Consider the following 22,260-nt stretch of genomic DNA (forward strand, 5'->3'; position numbering starts at 1 on the left):
TAGTGTGCTTAAAAGGAAGTCTTAAAGGGTCAAGTTTTTTTTTTAAAGAATAGCGTTAGAATAAAGAGAGTGCTGAGGGTCAAATAAAGATGGAAGAGATGTGTTTTAGCCATTTCTTGAAAATGGCTAAGGACTCTGTTTGGATTGAGTTGAGCAGGTCATTCCACCAGGAGGGAATAGTTAATTTAAAAGCCTGTGAAAATTATTTTTTACCTCTTAACGCAAGCTTCTAGAGGGCACATAAGTCTGAAGTAGTGAATTTAGGTAAAGGGGTGCAGAGCCAGTGGTGGTTTTGTTGGCAAACATTAATGCCTTGAATTTTATGCAAGCAGCTATTGGTAGCCAGTGCAAACAGAGGTGTGATGTTCTTTTTGGCTCATTAAAAATTAACCTTGCAGCCGCGTTCTGGATTAATTGTAATGGTCTAGTAGAACTGTCTGGAAGACCTGCCAAGAGAGCATTGCAATAGTCCAACCTGGACAGAATAAAAGCTTGAACAAGGAGTTGTGAAGCATGTTCCTAAAGAAAGGGCCTGATCTTCCTGATGTTGAATAAAGCAAATCTGCAGGACTGGGCAGTTTTAGCAATGTTGTCTGAGAAATTCTGGTTGATGTGCCTAACTGGATGGTGAAATTATGATGCAACGATGGGTTTGATGGAACCAAAAGCTGTTCTGTCTCAGCAAGGTTGAGTTGAAGGTGATGGTCCTTCATCCAGCAAAAAAAGTTTGTTAGACAGGCTGAGATGCGAGCAGCTTTTGTCGGATCATCAGGATGCAATGAGAGGTAGAGTTGAGTTTCATCAGCTTAGCAGTGATATGTTTCTGAATGACAGAACCTAGTGATGCCATGTAGACAGAGAAGAGGAGTGGTCCAAGAACTGAACCCTGAGGCACCCCAGTAGTTAGATGTTGCGACTCGGACACCTCACCTCTCCAAGATACCTTCAAGGACCTATATGAAAGGTAAGACTTAAATCGCTGGAGTGCGGTTCCTGAGATGCCCTTTGCCAATAGGGTTGATGGGAGGATCTGGTGGTTAACTGTGTCAAAAGCAGCAGACAGATCCAGCAAGATAAGTATTAAAGATTTGGAAGCCGCTCTAGCTCTTGTCTTAAGGCTTCAACAACTGAAAGCAAGGCAGTCTCGTAATTTTGCCATGCGTAATTGTAATCATGACTAGAAATTCGATAAATTGTGCAGCCCTTGTTCTAAGGCAGATCCCTGGGGCACTCCAGAACTCAATAATGCAAACCAGGAGACTGTGGTGTTTTCCACTCACATAGCATACATGTTTGACAATACAGTGGATTGTTTTTCTCAATTGTTTTTGCCATAGTGCATAATTTGTAAACAAATACATTTTGACATTTGGATCACATTACTAGCTTCATATGTAAGCATGGATTTGCTGATGTGGTAAACTTGCTTGGTAGCTCACCTGGTAACAGTGTTAGTTAGGTTTAGTATAGGTGGTGTGTTATTTCTGAATGCATTAGATTATTTTAATTTAAAGTATGTTTATCTGTTTTAGCACCACTTGAACATTTTATTTAAGGTGTTGCAAAAGGTGCAAGAAGCAGCGTTTGTCTGTTGCTCACTCTTTGAAATGCATTGTGTGTTTCAAAGTGAATATGCAACTCATAAAGTGTTTTGAGCAGCTTGGTTCACAATAAACAATTTCCAGGTGCTGAGTTTGAATTGCTTATTAAGCGCACATTTCAAACATTTTTGTGGACAGAATGTTCAAGCATTTTAGCAGCCTTGCAAAGAGAAATGTATTGAATCTGTTCTTGTCAGCTAGGCAGAAGCTTTCTTCATTTTTCTGCCTAAAAGCTCTCTTAGTTTATTGTTGACTAAATGGATATGGAGCATCCAACAGGAACTCTCTCACTGTCATGGTTTCACCCATGAAGATTGAGGGAAAAGGTGGAGAATGAACAATTTTCCCAGGAAGACAGAACCAAGAGACACGGAGTGGTGTATTTATCAGGTCTGAGCCAGCTGATATGGCATCTTAGTTGTCTCTATGGGTTGCCAGATACTATCATACCCTTAGTCTTACTCAACTCTCTTCAATGGATAAGTTTATAAACAAGAATTGTCTTTACCAGCATTTCTTTGTCCATCTCAATGTAATCTCTGCGCCATGACTAAAAACAACAATGGTAACTGTCTAGGATCGCTTGCTGGTACAGATGCATATCTGTGTGTCATCAACCTCCCAGCTTTCCCTCCACACAGGAGCCATACTCACACACATTTACTTTCCATAATTTAATTCTATTTTATTCATTATTAAATTTAAGTAAATGTTGGTCATTCATTAGTGGCATAAATGTGCTCTAATAGCAAAACTTGTAGATAACTTGTCTTAAACCCTTTATTTAGCCACTGAGATTATGTCTCCAAAACGTTCACCCATATTTTTGTATACCACTGTTCAAGATTTGTGTGTGTTTTTAGAATAAATAAATACTTTTATTCAGCAAGGATGCTTTAAATTGATCTAAAGTTTTATTCATCAACGGAACATCTCATCATCATCTTTTTTTTGAGAAGCAAATCAGCACATTAGTTAGGGATGCACCGAAATGAAAATTTTTCGTGCTTTTCCCCCCATGTATTTTGCAAATTTTTTTCACCATTGCATAAATTAAATAGCCAATGTTTTCTTTTTACAGTTTTGTCTTTCTTTTCAAAGAAAAAGTCAATTATAAAACAACTATTTCAAAATATTTATTTACCACTGGACATTCTTAACATTCAAGTTGACATTATAGCCTACCAACAAAGCACAACTTAACTTAAAATTAATAAATTTTTTGGCCATTTTTAAGACCCCCTTCTTGAATCAGGCATGTGTTTTTAATGTACAAATAAATGCAGCCTTGCTGAGCAAAGGAGAATGTTATAATAAATGTTTGCTGCATTAGTGCGTGCCTCTATTTGATCACGTCACGTCATTGTTCGGTATAATTTATTTGGCCTTTTCGATTATTCCGAAATACAAATTTATTTGGCCGAACACCAAAAGAGCTTTTCTTGCTGTTTTCGTTCAAATAATTTCGATTGCCGAACATTCGTTGCATCCCTAATATTAGTGATTTCTGAAGGATCATGTGACACTGAAAGACTGGAGTAATGATACTTAAAATTCAAATTTACCATCACAGAAATAGATTACATTTTAAAATATATGCAATTAGAAAACACAATTATTTAAATTGTAATAATATTTCACAATTTTATTGTGGCCAGAGTTTGAAATATAAAATCAAATCCCAGTTAGTAATTTCATTTTAGCTGTTGGTATGTGTCATTTGCATAAAATCCTGATGTATGTAATTAGTACTGAAAACAAGTTAGCATTGTGACATTCTATCTGAAAAGTAGAATTTTAGACATTTTCTTTTAAGATATTTTTAGGTTATATTATGTTATATTATAATATATGATAATGTAAATATTGATTACATGCAAAATTTGACACTGACGTTCGTGAGATTTTGTGAGATTCACTCATGGAAACTTGCGCTTTTCAATAAAATTGCCACATCCTTTAAAACAGAAGAGATAGAGATTTAAGAGAAAAAAATCTTTCTTTGAAAATTAACTGTGCATGATTGTAAGTTTTAATTTTAGAGGCACTTACACCTAACTGAAAAGTCATTGTATTCTTATTAAAAAGAGTTTTTTCCTCCTTTTGACATATCTTATCTCGACACCAAAGGTGCTTCCACTTGTGGCCCCTCAAAGGTGCATGATGCCCTTGCTCTTCACCACTATCAGGCAAATGGGCTCCATGGCTCCAGACCATGTTGCTAATGCTTTTTCAAGAGTTTGATATTATTTTGGAACTCAAGTCTGATGATGACAGATTCAGCAGTGAAGTGCTGTATTTCAACAGCTCTCTTCCTCCTAAAGGTGTGAACAGGACCACTGACTACTGACATCCCACGAAGAACTATAAAAAACCCCTGTTTATTCTGACTGCACAGATATTTCTGTCTCTCCGTATTTGGCTACATCCCTCAGGGAATAAAGTATTTTCTTGCCTGTCTTTGGCATTGGCTGGGGTTTGTTTTGGGCTTGAAATGTTATATTTCAAAATGGTTTGGGGGTATTTTTAGAGTATATAATTTTTGTAGAATGTGCCCATGGGTAAGTGGTGACCACACTGATGGGTCTAACGGTCTGCCGGCTGTTTCATGTCTGTTCTTTTCTAACCAACAGCAAATTTTAGCTCTTCAAGATAGTGGTTTCTAATCTAACTCATCTTAAGTGATACTTAACATTGTACATAATGAAAACCCACTTCCTGTTTCTCCATTTTTTTTTCTGCTTTGAATAAGTTACTTAAATAGCTAAATGCAAAAAAAACCTTTGCATTATTCTCTTCCTGAGGCACATCGTATGCTTTGAATATACTGCTCTTCACTGAACAAGTTCGAGAACTGCCTTACGTCTTTTCTCAAGGGTGTTTTACCTATTCTTGACGTTCTCTTCTTTATGTAGTAGTTCTTTCTCTCTCCCGGTTTAAATGTGCTTTTGTTTTTCCTCAGCTGGCATCAATCAACTCTTGTACTCTTACTCACAAAAGCTCCTTCACCGAAGGTCTATTTAGATTGGCTGTTCAGACCTTTTTATCAATACACACTGATCCTTAATAGCAGATGTTTCTCTCAAACACTGTTTCAGTGTGTTTTTTTGTGTTCTGTGCCTTATGGTTTCAGGCAAAATATGATTGACTGTACAGGTGAGGTCTGCTCTCAAAGAACGTAACTTTATCAGGCCTTTTTTGATGGGCTTATTTTTACCAAAAGTTAGACAGTAAGTACTATGGTTAGACTTTTCTTTTTTTTTTTTTTTGCTGTCTTTTGATGTTGTGGAGAGCAGTGCTTCTTGTGCTTTTTCCCCCTTTTGCCTCGTCCTGTTTATTTTTATTCATTTCTGTCTTTTCAACAGCCTCTCATATCCCACTTTTCATTGTACTGTATATAAAAAAGGCAAACCAGCATTAGGGAAATGCTAATGGCTCACTTTACCCCACATCAAGACCTGCTTAATTTTTTACATTTTTCAATCTTAGGGTGAATTTTTCAGACTATATCCAGGACATTTTAATAGGGTTGCAAACTTTCCATGGGAACTTCATCTGGGGAATTTTGGAAGTTTCCAATTTTGGAACGTTATTATGGGAATTTACAGGAATTTATGGGAATGAGAAATTTGGGGAGATTTAGAGAAACTGTATCATAAACAAATATAAATGTTAACATTTTGTTTGATCATAAGATGACATGCATGCAAACCAATACAAATTTTACAATTACATTTTTGGGAATCTGCTTTTTTTTCAGGATTCATTGATAAATAGAAACATAAAAAGAACAGCATTTATTCAAAACTCAAATCTTTTCTAACAATATCAGTCTTTACTATTTTTTATAATTTAATATCCTTGTTGAATAAAAGTATTAATTTCTTTCAAAGAAAAAAAAATGGTACAGTAACGGAACGGTAGTGTATTGTTAAAAAGAATTTCTATTTTAAATAATTGCTTTTTTTATTTTTATTGGTCAAAGAATAATCACATCACAGGTAATAAAAAAGCACAGTTGTTAAAGCAGTGCTGTGTGTATGTGATTGAGCAATGTGTGGGGTAGAAATTCAACTAAAATTGCATTAAATCTGGTTGTTTTAACCAAGATTATTTTTCTCAACTACATGTTGTTCCCAGTTTCTGCCATTTTGCAAATTTCTAGTTGATTCCCATTAATTCCTGTTAATTCTCATATATGACCCTGGACCACAAAACCAGTCATAAGGTTAAATTTTACAAAACTGAGATGTATTCATCTTACGAAAGCTCAATAAATAAGCTTTCAATTGATGTATGGTTTGTTAGGAAACGGCAATATTTGGCCGAGATACATCTATTTGAAAATCAGGAATCTGAGGGTGCAAAAAATTCAAAATACTGAGAAAATCACCTTTAAAGTTGTCCAAATTAAGTTCTTAACAATGCATATTACTAATCAAAAATTACATTTTTATATATTTATAGTAGGAATTTTACAAAAATCTTCATGGAACATGATCTTTACTTAATTTCCTAATGATTTTTGGCATAAAAGAAAAATCAATAATTTTGACCCATACAATGTATTTTTGGCTATTTCTACAAATATACCCCAGCGACTTAAGACTGGTTTTGTGGTCCAGGGTCACATATATTCTCGTTAATCCCCATGAAAAATTTCCAGTCTTGAAAATTCCTGGAATTTTGCAACCCTAGTTTTTACCGACAAAATCTAAGTAAAAAAATCTTTTGCATTAAGACAGTAAAGTCTTTGCATTATAACATTATTTTTAGGATGATTGCGCATTCTAATGCTCAAGACTTCTAAATAGTGCTAAATACTGATACAATAATGATTATCAAATTGGAATCAGCACTTGAGAATAAAGGCAATTTCAAAGAAGTTAGGAGGTGAAGCGTAATGTAAATACTCTAATTGTCATAAAATAATTTTGCAAATCATCTTAAAAGTCCTAAAAAATAAGTGTTTTTTTTTTTTTTTTGCTAAGTATAATTTTTGATTATTCTATATTAGGGCTGTCAATAGATTATTATTTTTTTATCACGATTAATCGCACTCTTTTCGTGTGATTAATTGTGATTAATTGCACACTTATAGTGAAATTAAACATACACTGTTTATTTTTTTAACATGTTTATTTTTGTCATCATTTCACAAAATTGCTATATTCATAACTAAAACAGAACACATAGAAGATAATTTTTCTAGTCAGCATTTATCCAGCTGCTAAGGCATACAACATGTTTATTTTTGTCATAATTTCACAAAACTGCTATGTCCAGCAAAGAGAACCCTCAGAACATTTTCAATCTCAATTCAATTTCAAAAGTTTTAGAAGACATTTAATATCTCAATCTTTGCCTAGATACCAAATTCAGAATCAAAAGTCAAGTTAATATGAACTCAGCAAAATCCCTTTCAGGGCTCTAACTTAAAAAAAAAAAATCAGGAGCACCATCTAATCAGTAATTTAAAAATCTGATTAAAAAAATCATAAATTCATGTTTAGATTAATGTTTTAAATATAAACGTCTGAATATAGAAATATTAAATGATTTAAATAACTGAAAAGATAAACTACTTAAAAAAATGAAACTAAAACTGCTAGTAGAAGGCGCCAAGTCACTGATTTAATCACTGAATCATATTATTCATTTGATTCATCGAACGGCTGATTCATTCAGGAATAAAGCAAGTGACTATGGAAAATTGAATCGTTGACTCACTAGATTCTTTAAAAAATGCACGTTCATTCATAACGCTGTTTAAATGGAGATGCGCAGCGATTCTGTTGTGACTTGTTTCAAACTATTTTTAACGACGAAATAGTGCAAAATCAATAGTCAGTGTAAGTCACTTAATATTAACTTCTTGCTTGTTTAACTGTTGTACTGTCGCACCTGTAGTGTATAAACACAAATTTGCCTTTGTCCAGTGTGCCATCCAGTTTTCTTTAGAAAAAAAAATTTGGCAACCAGAGTTACTGGTGCTTGCGCCATTGTAGATGCTAAGAGTGATAAATTCCCGACCCCCAACATCATCTGCGAGACACAAATTATGTTAAAGTTCCCATATTGTACACATTTCTGGAGGTTTATTTTAGTTGTTGATGTCCTTAAGAATATATATCTGCAGTATAAGTGCCAAAATCCATCTCAATATATTTTTACAGCTCCTTTTTTTAGGAGCTCTGTCAAGAACAGGTCGATTTTGGCCCATCTAATTAATATTCATGAGCCTCTCTTCTGATTGGCCTGTTGTTTTCTGAGTGACGCACATCCAAGCCAACCACAAGTAACTATGGTCATGTATGCTGTAGCCTAGCCCAGAGCCTAGCCTGCTGTGGCTTGGTGATACTCAACAGAATATTTCAGAATGATCATTAATGTTTTTTTTCTTTTTCAAACACTGAATGCAGTAGCTACGTAACTGTTGCTTTAGTAAAGCCCCTTTCACAATGCACTCTGATTATTCACGATACAGCACGGCCTCTCGTACCTTATTGCTTAATTAAGCAATTCCGGAACAAACCGTGGGACACATTATCTGTGTATTTTGCGGAATGGCTGTGTGAAAGAGGCTGAAGTTGACATGCCACTGGTCTCTTATATTAACGTTGTTCGGAAGCCTGTGTAATGATGTAGCTTTGACATCTATCGACTGAACAGGGTTTTCTCCACTTGTTTTCGTGTTGTTGTTGCTTAGCAATGGCATGGACTTGAAGTTGTCGAGGTTTCACAAAAGGAGGGTGGGACAGTGGTTGGTGCTCGGGGTGGTGACTGAAGGCGGTGACTGAGTAGATCGGACGTCATATTTTTACGGAAGTCACAGCGGCTCGTGAAAAGGAACGGCTACTTTATTCAGGCTGTGTGCAGTTTGCTGTAGACTGACTGCTTTGAAACTTATATGGTAGTTACATAACCCCTAGACCTCAGTTATCATGAAAAAAGCCAGGAAATTTCGATTTTGACAATATGGGACCTTTAATGACGCACCTTTCAGGGCTCTACAGTGCGACCATTTCACTCGCATTTGCTACTAAAAACTACTATGTGCGAATATGAAAAAAATATTTAGGAGCACCATGTGTGACTGACCCTATCAGCATATTTGTGTTTGCTCTGAGGGGAGCTTCAAAGGTTTCTATGTGTTTTTACAATCTCACGAATCCTTTCATAAACAAAGTGTAGAGAGAGTGTAATTAAGAGATTGATTGTGCAGTATAGAGAGCTTCGTTGATTATAATAGAGCTTTGTGAGATCACGAACTTTAGATGGGTGACAGCTTTTAATAATTTTTAAGGGAGTTTGTACAGTTGTGGCCAAAAGTTTTGAGAATTATATAAATAATGGAAATTGGAAAATTTGCTGCTTAAGTTTTTATAATAGCAATTTGCATATACTCCAGAATGTTATGAAGAGTGATCAGATGAATTGCATAGTCCTTCTTTGCCATGAAAATTAACTTAATCCCGAAACTTTCCACTGCATTTCATTGCTGTCATTAAAGGACCTGCTGAGATCATTTCAGTAATCGTCTTGTTAAATCAGGTGAGAATGTTGACGAGCACAAGGCTTTAGATTATTATGTCAGGCTGATTGGGTTAGAATGGCAGACTTGACATGTTAAAAGGAGGGTGATGCTTGAAATCATTGTTCTTCCATTGTTAACCATGGTGACCTGCAAAGAAACGCGTGCAACCTATCATTGCGTTGCATAAAAATGGCTTCACAGGCAAGGATATTGTGGCTTCTAAGATTGCACCTAAATCAACAATTTATAGGATCATCAAGAACTTCAAGGAAAGAGGTTCAATTCTTGTTAAGAAGGCTTCAGGGCGTCCAAGAAAGTCCAGCAAGCGCCAGGATCGTCTCCTAAAGAGGATTCAGCTGCGGGATCGGAGTGCCACCAGTGCAGAGCTTGCTCAGGAATGGCAGCAGGCAGGTGTGAGCGCATCTGCACGCACAGTGAGGCCAAGACTTTTGGAAGATGGCCTGGTGTCAAGAAGGGCAGCAAAGAAGCCACTTCTCTCCAAAATAAACATCAGGGACAGATTGATCTTCTGCAAAAAGTATGGCGAATGGACTGCTGAGGACTGGGGCAAAGTCATATTCTCTGATGAAGCCTCTTTCCGATTGTTTGGGGCATCTGGAAAAAGGCTTGTCCGGAGAAGAAAAGGTGAGCGCTACCATCAGTCCTGTGTCATGCCAACAGTAAAGCATCCTGAGACCATTCATGTGTGGGGTTGCTTCTCATCCAAGGGAGTGGGCTCACTCACAATTTTGCCCAAAAACACAGTCATGAATAAAGAATGGTAGCAAAACACCCTTCAACAGCAACTTCTTCCAGCAATCCAACAACAGTTTGGTGAAGAACAATGCATTTTCCAGCACGATGGAGCACCGTGCCATAAGGCAAAAGTGATACCCAAGTGGCTCGGGGACCAAAACGTTGAAATTTTGGGTCCATGGCCTGGAAACTCCTCAGATCTTACTCCCATTGAGAACTTGTGGTCAATCCTCAAGAGGCAGGTGGACAAACAAAAACCCACTAATTCTGACAAACTCCAAGAAGTGATTATGAAAGAATGGGTTGCTATCAGTCAGGATTTGGCCCAGAAGTTGATTGAGAGCATGCCCAGTCGAATTGCAGAGGTCCTGAAAAAGAAGGGCCAACACTGCAAATACTGACTCTTTGCATAAATGTCATGTAATTGTCGATAAAAGCCTTTGAAACGTATGAAGTGCTTGTAATTATATTTCAGTACATCACAGAAACAACTGAAACAAAGATCTAAAAGCAGTTTAGCAGCAAACTTTGTGAAAACTAATACTTGTGTCATTCTAAAAACTTTTGGCCACGACTGTAGATGAGATATTGATTTAATACAACAGTTAAATAAACAGTTTTTAAGTGACTTACATTGTCTGACTATAACACTATTGTCTGATTTTGCTCTATTTTATCGTCAAAAGTAGTCTGAAACAAGTCACAACTGAGCCGCTGCGTATCTCCACACGGCGGTGTTTCCTTTATGAATGAACTTGCATTTTTAAACGAATCTAGTGGAATAATTCAATTTCCCATTCAAGTGACTTTGCTTTATTCCTGAATGAACCAGCTGTTCGAACCAATCAAATGAATGATATGATTCAGTAATTAAATCAGTGTCTTGCCGCCACCTGCTGGCAGATCTGTTCAGTTGTTAAATCTTTAATATTTCTGTATTCAAAATTTTATATTTAAAACATTAATCTCAACATGAATTTATGAATTTGATTGCACTCATGCCTCATTAAACATATGAAAAGGTAAAAACAAAGGTAAAAACTAAATTCCCCTGTAAATCTCTTTAAGGAGTCAAATATCACCTCGTAATGGGAAGGATCTTTTTTTTTTTCTGATTTTTTGATTGTTGTTTAGAATGTGCTCCTGAAATTGTGACTGTGCTCCTAACAAGATAAGTAAGCGAAGAGCCCTGCCTTTGTGTGTTTCAGTCATTTATTTGCGTTATTTGCATTAAATTATTTTAACGCAATAAGGATTTTGTATTAATCCAATGCGTTAACACGGTGAAGTTGACAGCCCTATTTTATATACATTTATTTTTTGTAAGAAGTTAATCATGAAGCTTGAAAAGACGGGACATCAATTTGGTTGGTTGTACACTTAAACTTTCTCTTTCTCTCTCTCTGTCTGTTTGGTCAGGTTATAGCATTAGCAGACGCAGCAGAAGACAACCGGGAGCGTTTGATCCAAGCTTTTACACGTTTGCGGAGTGCCACTCACCTCCTCATCCTGCTGTTGTCTCTGTGGCAGGGGCTCAGCTCAGAGCAGACTGCCATCCTGGAGGCCACACTCCTACCACTGCTGCAGGACACACCGCAACTTGTGAGAGAACACACACACACACACACACACACACACACACACACACACACACACACACACACACACATACAACCTTAGCCTTTGACATTAGACACCCTCTTGAATGAGCAGCCTGTGTCTCGCTGACCTGGAGAATCTGTCTGCAGGTGTTGGGTGACATGGGTGCTGAAACACAAATAGCTGTAATACAAATATGACACATAAACACACAATGAGCATTACTGACCCCATTACACACTTTACTTCACACTATTTTCTCTGGCTTTGGCTCAGTGTTTTTCATCTATTAAAAATTAAATTAAAAAATAAAAACTTTTAAAAGCACTGCAAAAACAGAAATATTGAGAAAACCATATATGAGTGTCTCCCTGATGGAGTCAAGCTTCTCTAGGTTGACTCACCCCTCCTTACAGCTTTAAACCAAAATTGTACCTCTCAGCCAGTTGAATTCCTGCAATGCTTTATCTCAATTTCAAAGGCTCCAGTAATGTAGGATGTCTTCTGATATAGTGAAAACAGACTCCAGTAGCATTGTTTTGTTCCTGATATCAGAACGTTTGTAATTTCATTTGTACTGCAATGCAGACACACATGATAGAAAAGATTTGCTATTACTGTTTTATGGTTGAACTTGTTGAACAGAAAAATCTGATAGACTTCAATTCAGACCAGGAGGCATATTTAGAGACCAGAATATCATCAAAACGTGCCGGTGTACTGTTTTGACTTTGACTTTGTCAATTCAGTCCCCACTACTTTTCGAAAGCCACTGGATTTATAGCTTGTATTAGCATGTAAACAGATAGGCATCTCTAATCTCCAAAAATACATTGTATGGGTCAAAATGAACGATTTTTCTTTTATGCCAAAAATCATTAGGATATTAATTAAAGATCATGTTCCATGAAGATATTTTGTAAGTTTCCTACCTTAAATATATCAAAACTTAATTTTTGATTAGTAATGTGCATTGCTTTTAAAAAAATTCTCATTATTTATAAATCAGATTCCAGATTTTCGAATAATTGTATCTCTGCTAAATATGCAACTAGGGCTGCACAATTAATCAAAATAAAAACAGAATTACAAATTTGCTTTGATTATCAAATCACAAAGGCTGTGACTTATTTAAAAATGTATGTACTGCATGTTTCAGAAGGATTTTTTGACAATATTCAAAATCAAATATTTTAATATATAACTTTTATTTTACAGCATGAAACTTAAAATTTACATTTTAAATTGCAATTAGATTTTTTTTTATCAGAAAAATTAGATTTTTTTCCCCCAAAATTGTGCAGCCCTATATTGTACTTCAATGAATTTAGTTTAGCACACAAATAACATGAAATCATTATCCTGAAGAAAAAATACATGAATTTAAGTTGTTAATACAGATATAAGAAGGTAATGTACTGCTTTTAGAACATTTATCCTATGATGGGATATGCTTTAGCTGCACCTTAATGTAATGACAGATTGTTTGTAATAATTCTACTTTAAAGTGTGTTGCATTCTGTCTGCAGAGCTGGGTAGATCACTTACAAATTGAAATCCGTTTTAGGTAATATAATCAGACTACTTTTACATTACTTTTGACCTAACTTGTTTATCACATTGATTTAAATAGGATAATACTGTACCATATATATGTATATAATAAAGTATATTCTGTTTGTTGTTATTAACAACCTGGATTGCATTAAACATTATATTACATCAAGATTTCCCAAACTGGTGTTTGTAAAGGAACTGCAGGGGTTTTATGAGTTTAATGAAAAAGTAATACTTGTTAAATTTGTTAAATGTAATGTTATTTATATTTGTTTAATGTTAAATGTTATTTTTATTTGTTTACTTGCATGTCATGTGACCATAACCAACGTCAGAGTACCAATGAACATGCAAATGCGATACTTAATTATTCAAATATTTATTTTTTAAATCTTAGGTACTTTAAGTAAATTTATTAGGTGAAAGAGGATCAGATGACAAAAAAAGTTTGTGGTTTTGTGCATCTTAATGTTTAATTAAAAGCCTTCCAAAGGCATTGAAATACATGGCTAAAGGGGTCATATGATGCAGTTTCTTGTTTTCCTTGGTCTTTAGAGTGTTACAACCTTTATGTGCATAGATAAGATCTGTAAAGTTGCAAAGCTTAAATTCTCAAACCCAAAGAGATATTTATTATAAAAGTTAACCCTCTGGGTTAGCCACGCCTTCCTAAAACAGCTCATTCAAACACGCCCCCCACATGTCCACATCACATCGTTGGTCGATTTGCATAACACTGCCCATATGTATATGGAAAGAAGGAAGGTAGTACAGGCTTACAGTGCCAGATGTACACAAAGGGCTAGGGCTATAAAGTGGGGGAATTTTAATGTTGCAAGGACAGTCTGCGCTTCTGACTGATGGCCTGTAAGTACGTTTTCATATTTAAAGAATTCAGTACTGACTATTCAAACACAAGTTTTGAGCAGTGTAGAGTAGTATTATAACAAATAAACAAAATAATGCCCTTTTTACCAAACATCGTATAAGCCCTTTATATAACCTAAAGAGTAATAATTTAAAAAAAAAATTAATGTGTTCATCAGTAGTTGATGCAATGTTGAAACACTTCTTAAACCTGAAATGATTTTTGTAAATCAGTAGTCAAATGCTGTGTAGCCACCTGACTAATGACTGATCTTTGTGTGAATGTCCACAAAACTGGAAGATGTTCTGAGTGTATATAAGCAGTAGTCTATTTTAGAAAGGAAATTTAAAAGATCCAAAAGAGGAATTAGGGAGAATCAATAAATTATGAATAATTTATTGCTATTGTGTGAACAATACGGTGGTGTGAAAAAGTGTTGGCCCCCTTCCTGATTATTATTTTTTTTGCATGTTTGTCACACTTTAGTGTTTCAGATCATCGAACTAATTTAAATATTAATCAAAGATAACACAAGTAAACACAACATGCAGTTTTTGAATGAAGTTTTTTATTATGAAGGGAAAACCAAATCCAAACCCACATGGCCCTGTGTGAAAAAGTGTTTGCGCCCTAAACTTAATAACTTGTTGGGCCACCCTTAGCAGCAACAACTGCAATCAAGCGTTTGCGATAACTTGCAATGAGTCTGTTACAGCGCTGTGCAGGAATTTTGGCCCACTCATCTTGGCAGAATTGATGTAATTCAGCCACACTGGAGGGTTTTCAAGCATGAACCGCCTTTTTAAGGTCATGCCACAGCATCTCAATAGGATTCAGGTCAGGACTGTGACTAGTCTTCATTTTATTTTTCTTCAGCCATTCAAAGGTGGATTTGCTGGTGTGTTTTGGATCATTGTCCTGCTGCAGAACCCAAGTTCACTTCAGCTTGAGGTCATGAACAGATGGCCGGACATTGTCCTTCAGGATTTTTCGGTAGACAGCAGAATCCATGGTTCATTTATCACAGCAAGTCTTCCATGTCTAGAAGCAGCAAAACAGCCCCAGACCATCACACTACCACCACCATATTTTACTGTTGGTGTGATGTTCTTTTTCTGAAATGCTGTGTTACTTTTACGCCAGATGTAATGGGACACACACCTTCCGAAAGGTTCAACTTTTGTCTCGTCAGTTTAGAGAGTATTTTCCCAAAAATCTTGGGGATCATCAAGATGTTTTCCGGCAAAACTGAGACGAGCCTTTATGTTCTTTTTGCTCAGCAGCGGTTTTCGTCTCGGAACTCTGCCATGCAGGCCATTTTTGCCCAGTCTCTTTCTAATGGTGGAGTCATGAACACTGACCTTAACTGAGGCAAGAGAGGCCTGCAGTTCTTTAGATGTTGTTGTGGGGTCTTTTGTGACCTCTTGGATGAGTCGTCGCTGCGCTCTTGGGGTAATTTTGGTCGGCCGGCCACTCCTGAGAAGGTTTTTCGCACAAGGCCATGTGGGTTTGGATTTTTTTTTCCCTTCATAAAAAAACCTGTTCATTTAAAAAACTGCATGTTGTGTTTACTTGTGTTATCTTTGAATAATATTTACATTTGTTTGATGATCTGAAACATTAAAGTGTGACAAACATGCAAAAAAATCAAAAATCATTAAGCGGGCCAACACTTTTTTTACACCACTGTATGTAATCATGCAATCCATAAAAAAGTAAGCGTAGTCTGATTGTGAGTATTTTAAAATGTTATTTAATATAATTACAAGCACTTAATTTTTGTAATCTGATTATGTAATCCAGATTGCATGTAAGCAGTTACTACCCAGCTCAGTCTGTCTGCAAAAAACAATATTGTCTGAATAATGATAGACAATGCACACTTGACTTACACTACCAAACTAATTCGGTCATTAAACAGTATAATGGCAGGTTTAAAAAAAAGTTTGATGACACAATACTGTACAAGAGTCACATGCAAGAATTTGCTCATCCTATCCGATTTAAGACCTAGTTGCCCTACACACAAAAAATTGCTTGAATCATCCTAACCAACCATGACGCCACTGTCCCCACCACTTTTTATGACAAAGCTACTCCACTGCACACAGCCACCACCTACCAATGCCTTAGCAACCACCCAGAATATTTTAACAATCACATAGCAATCCACAACATTCCTGTATTCTGTACTGTCAAGCAACACACAGATTTGATAATCTTTTCTTTGTTAGATCCTCAGCCATATAGTAACACTTGGAAATATTATTATTATTATTTTTTTTCTCAGCAGAAACACACAGCAATCATGTGTCTTTTCGTCTTTTATTACTCAGGCTGGTGTTATCCGCTAATTTCCTTCATTAGAGACCTTTATCTGATTTATCAATGTCTTCCTCTTTCTGTCCCTCTGATTCTCCATTATCTTCTGTAGTCAATAAAAGGCTCGTCCCTGTCATCAATGTAACAAGGCTGATTACCTGCTATTAGATCTCATTAAGGGCTGTCTGTATGGCGACACAGTCGCCCCACATTCCACCTGCCTGTCAACACCCCGGCCCATCTCTCAGAGCCTCCCTAGCCTGCCTGACGGCAAAAGGGTGGGCTGGAGATGCTGCAGGCCAGACTTAAAGACGCGCGCGCACACACACATAAAATCTCTGTTCACAGGGAGTAACTTTCCATTCATGAGGCATGTGGCAAAACCTACTTCACAAACCATGCAAAAAAGCATGTACTCACACAGAAATTCCACTTAAAAGTTTATGGCTTGTTTGTATGTAGATCAAGTTTTAGATGTGGCTAAAAAAACAAAGTGGATGGTAGGGAGTGTTTGTGGCTCATTGAATGAAAACATCAGATGATTGCAAACAAAGGATTGCAAACCAAGGGTGAGAAAGTATTAAAAACAAATAAGACATTAGAATAAGGTAAATATGAATGAATAAAATGAATTAAAAGGCATTTAAGATCTACTCATAAAGTTTGAGAGTTTTTAAACATTTCTTGTTGCTTTGTACTCATTAGTGTGAAAGTGTGAAAATCATAAACTTCACATGAACCACAACACAAAACTCTCCAGCAGGGCCTTGTTTATTCATTTTTAATTGATGAATTCTTATGTTTGCTAGACTCATTTTGTATATGTTTCTCAGGGCTGGGAGGAGAGCGTGGATGCAGCCGTCTCCCACCTCTTAAAAACGTGTCTGTCACGCAGCCCCAAAGATCAGGCCATCAGCTTGAGCACCGGCCTGCTAACCATCCCAAAAGACACGTCATGCCTGAAGAAGCACATCACGCTGCTCTGCGACCGCTTGGGCAAGGGTGGTCGTCTCTCTCTCTCCTCAGAAGCCAATGTCCCTACACCCGTCATGATGCCAGGTCAGAAATATCTTCGTTTGGAAGCTTTCATGCATAGATAATCTTTTTTGGCTTGAGGAGTCTTCATTGTAAAAACTTAAGTCAGTATGTTTAAATGGAGCAGGGCAGGAGCTAATGGCATTATTTGGAGCACAATATAGAACCCTGGGGTACTCCATAGGCGATGCACACAGAGTTACAAGCCAAGTTCCCATTATGTAACAGCCCTAGTTCTATATTTAAGACCACTTCGAAGCTTGGCTACTCATGCCATACCAAGATATTAATAATACTTCCTATTTTGCAGCAGTACAGCTTGACCTCTGACTACCACAATTTTTGGATAACAGCTTTGATAAATAAGTTTTTTGGGGGATTGTAATGAGGTTACAGCTCCAGATATGAGAGCCATTTTCAGTTCAACAAAGCTTGTCTATGGGTGCCTCTCAAACGGAAGGCGGCATCCTACGAAGGCTGCATATCTCGGCTGCTAAGTCATCAAACATTGCTGAACATCGATTTATGAAAATAAATTGAATGCAAATAAGATCGTTTGAGTTTGAGGATGCAGCCTCCCGTTCGAGAAGCACCCATTAATTTGCCTCTCGCTCGCTAATAGTGATTAGAAGCCTGATTCGTTTCCACAAAAAGGGTCGATCGGATAGATCAGATCCACTGCTGAGCTGTGGGCTATGACTAATTTCATGGGCAATGCAGACAAATAACAATTTAAAATCAGTCAGTACATGAATCATTTCTATGTACACACAAACTGTATGAATATGCAGTACTTGTGTAAGTTTGTGTAACTAAGGCTACTTTCATACTGTGAGCCTTAGTGCTCAATTCTGATTCTGTTTTTTGCACAGATCTTATTTTTTGTATAGCTGTTCACATTGTTGTTTTAAATGTGGCCAGTATCAGATTTCCAGTGTGAACATATCATGGTTCTAAACTGACCCGCATGCGCAAAAGAGCAATACGAACTGGGTTGCCAGGTTTTTACAATGAAATCCACCCATTTGTTTCTCAAAACTAGCCCAATCATGTTCTAGGGGGTAAATATTGTTAGTGGAGTCGCTTCAACCCACAAAGTTGAAAAACAATCTGCAGCAACAGTGGAAAAAGTAATCCAATTCCGCGGGGAAACTGTGGGCTTGGCAACACATGCACAGCACGCTGTCATACGGAAGTGAACGTGGAGGACATAAAGTAAGCGATTAGGCTTTTATTTATAGTGCGATCTGCTGCAGAAGACAGCGAAATTATGTGCAGTCAATAATAAAAATAAAGACAAAGATGTGACAAAAAAAGAGCAGAGTTTTAAAACTTTTATGATGCAAGCCCTTACGTTTTGCTTGTATATGGATTTGTCATTATAGTACTTATGAGTTCTGACAAATAAGTCTTGATAACTTTGGGTATGTAAAATCTGTAAAAAGTGACTTTCATTAGTGCAGAATCGTGACGAATGTTGATCTTAAGTGACATAAAAGTTGCATGAATTCCATGACTGTTCACACTGCCGTCGCATTACAAAGCATATGACCTGCATCAGATTTAGTACCACATATGGAAGTGGCACATATCGGAATTGAAAAAATCTGATTCCATATGGTTTGTGCTGTTCACACTGTCATGAGAAAAACAGATCTGAGTCACATGTGAGCAAAAAATGGAAATTTGATTTGGGCCACATTTGGCTGCATTCACATTATGTAGTTAAAAATATCCAAAACAGAAATCTGAAGATTGGATAAAGCAGTGGTTTCAAATTATGGTTTCATTCTGTTGACATATCAGAAACAAAGGGGATTTTGGAAAACATCTCAGGTTACGTATGTAACCATGGTTCCCTGAGAAAGGAAACGAGACACTGCGTCCTCTAGGGGGCGCTATGGTGAATGCTGTCAACGTGACTTGTGTCTGAAGCATATATACAAAAACGACAATGGTATTGGCTGGCGCCAGCCTATGACGTCACTTTTGGCACGTCACTGCCTGTGCAACCACAGTATAAAAGGGCATAGGTCAGTGTTTCTCAACCCTGGTCCTGGGCGCCCCCCAACACTGCACATTTTGTATGTCTTCCTTATCTGACACACCCATTTCAGATCCTGGAGATGTTTTCTAATGAGCTGATGAGTGCAATCAGGTGTGCTTGATTAGGGAGACACACAAAATGCGCAGTGTTGGGGGGCGCCCAGGACCAGGGTTGAGAAACACTGGCATAGGTAGAACACAACATTCGCTTCTTCATCTAAAGCTTACGTCCGAAGCATGGCGAGGAGACTATAGGACACAGTGTGTCGTTCCCTTTCTCAGGGAACCATGGTTACATACGTAACCTGAGACGTTCTCTCTCTCGAGAGAGAACTTCAAACTGCGTCCTCTAGGGGGTGCTATGGGGAACGATATACCCACGCTGCCATGCTGAGGGGAGTGCTTGCTATTTAAAGCGAGCACTAAGTACCAAACTCCCTTAAGTTAAGGAAATAGCCCCTGGGACGTTAGTGATGGCTGTTGTTGACGTTATCCCCGTCGGCCAAAGCCCTGAGCTGTTACGGCACTAATTTTATTAACATGCACGATTAATTCAGTGGGTATTTTCTGTTTGACCCATTACCTAGCCCATAGTTAAAGAAATGGATGCACAATGTTGCCAACCTAGCGAAAAGTGTCTAGCAACAATACATAAACACATTATTGGACAAACCTAATATAGTTTCTGAGGCTCTCCGGTTTTGCCGCACTGCTCTGTTCAGCGAGTGGCAGAGGAGCAGCGCTTTCAGTTAAACCAGATATTATGTTGCTTCCAGTGCTTGAAGTGGGTCAGTATGCAGGCACTTCTGTATTGTATCCTTTTGCTTGCTGGGACTTTTTTGTGCGTACTGGCACTTCTGACATATTGAATGAATACAAGCGGAGTCGGTCTACTTTAGGATTGGTGGTGTAGGGTTGATGCGTAGAGCCACATGCATGTGAAAACTTCGTATTATATGCACGTCAAACACATACATATCATATAAAAGTATTCAAACTGCAAGTTAAAAACAGCTGTAATAATGCAGAGAATATTGACTTATGTCCAGATGCCGGTAAATGATTCTTTTCAGCGATTAAATCATTACCATAATTCAGGATTTTTTTCAGTCACTATTTCATATTACTTTGGTTGTCTTACAACAGAAACACTAAAATATAACAATGGAAACATTTTTGTTGAGAACTTGGCTGCATCAGATTACAGTATGTGAGCAAAGAGAGGCAAACAAATGTAATAATAAATAATAAATGTACATTTTGCATGTTCAGAAGAAGTGAGCTGCCCTGTCCTGCAAATAATGTAAACAGGCTTGTGTAAGTAAATTGCTCAGTGCAAAGAAAGAGAAGTAATGGGAACCTAGTATTTCTATGTTCTATTTGGATGTGTCTAATCGACATGAACAACATCTATGACCTTTGAAACATGTCTAGTCTTCATGCTCTATGTTGAGTATAGTTTCACTAATAATTAAACATACATTTGCTTAAAGCGTCCATATTTGTCCATGCTCATGCTGATTAGATTAAAAACTTAAAGAAAGTATTAATTTAAGGTACATTTAGAACAGATAAAAATGTGCGATTAATCACGAGTTTACTCATGACAATCATGCAATTAATCGCAATTAAATATTTTAATCGATTGATAGCCCTACTTTCCACTAACCTGAAAGAAGACATGTTAAGGAATGAAATAAAAATCTCAAACTTGACCAGTGCAATGAAAAACTGACTTTCTCCAAAGTGTAAAAATGTCAAAGTCCTTTTTGTCTTTCATTTAGGTAGTAAACTAAGTATGAAGACTCTGAGTACATTCTCATGTTACACTAATGCTATTGTAGTGACGTGCAGGGGTAACAAGGATACAAAGAATAGAGCTTTACTTCAGAGGACATATAAAACGCCAGAGATCCCTATGGAATGTGTGAATGATTAACCCAGTGGGTTCTGTTATCAGACGCCTGTCCTCCCTGAAGTCTCGTACTGTCTTTCTCTCTGGTGTTTGGACACTGGGTGTGTGGATATTATCCTCCCCTCAGATGGCAGGATGTCTGAGCACACAGCGTTTGGTCAGTTGCCAGTCGTGTGGAGGAAAATGAGTGACTAATCTCAGAGAATCCTGCGTAAATTGCTTTTGTCTGATGAAATATGTCTGCAGGACGTGTGGCTCCATTCCTTCAAGTTTAAAGTCAAACTCTTGACACTCTCTCATACACACACTTGTGGCCTGGCTGTTTTATCTGTCTGATTTGTGTCTTCCTGTCTGCCTTCCCCTCTCTGAGTCCTGTTCTCCCTCACCTGACCTTGCGTTAAAGTGCTGACATCACGCGGGAGGATTGCCACACTCCCTGAGCACCTGCCTCTGAGATAATGCTTCAGCATTCGTAATTCTTATATCTGAGCGACCTTGTGTTTTTGTTTCATTTTTCTGTCTTCGAGATCTTCTGTTGAATGAACCACTGGAGGTCACGGTTCGTTCATAGAGGAGTCTGTGAGAAGAGTTTGGCTCACTTGTTAAAGTCAAACCATATTTTTTTTTTTCTCAACATAATTAAAATGATAAATCAAATACTCATTTTCATTATCACTTCATTATAACCCCTTTTTTAATTAAATCTATACAAATGTTCAAATGAGAATTGACAAATGTTTAAACCAGGCATCAATCAGGGTATATGGGCGGAACTTATGGGCAGACTGCAAGACTAGTCAGTACAATGGAGTAACAAATCATCATATGTAACACAGTGATCTACATGAAGGCATTTTTAATAATAATAGTAAATCTAGTCATTGTAATGTTTGTCTATTATATGCAATAGTATACAGGCATCTCCTCTAATTAGCTGATTGAAATTTTCCCAAAACTTCCATTGCAAAACTTAGAGGCAGTATAATGACTAAAAACTCATACTGATTTATAGTGCCTTGCGAAA

General features: G+C 37.1%; 1 protein-coding gene across 2 annotated transcripts in view; it reads left to right on the forward strand.

Annotated features, from left to right (window-relative positions):
• Window positions 1-22,260, forward strand: part of bbs9 (Bardet-Biedl syndrome 9) — a 192,547-nt gene that overhangs the window by 83,891 nt on the left and 86,396 nt on the right. For both annotated transcript variants that reach the window (XM_073846720.1, XM_073846721.1), the window contains 2 exons: window positions 11,314-11,496; window positions 17,074-17,299. In XM_073846720.1, the coding sequence (XP_073702821.1) occupies window positions 11,314-11,496; window positions 17,074-17,299 (409 nt within the window). The remainder of the gene's footprint in view (window positions 1-11,313; window positions 11,497-17,073; window positions 17,300-22,260) is intronic.

Source organism: Garra rufa, chromosome 9 (assembly GCF_049309525.1).
Source record: "Garra rufa chromosome 9, GarRuf1.0, whole genome shotgun sequence".
NCBI classification, from domain to species: Eukaryota; Metazoa; Chordata; class Actinopteri; order Cypriniformes; family Cyprinidae; genus Garra; species Garra rufa.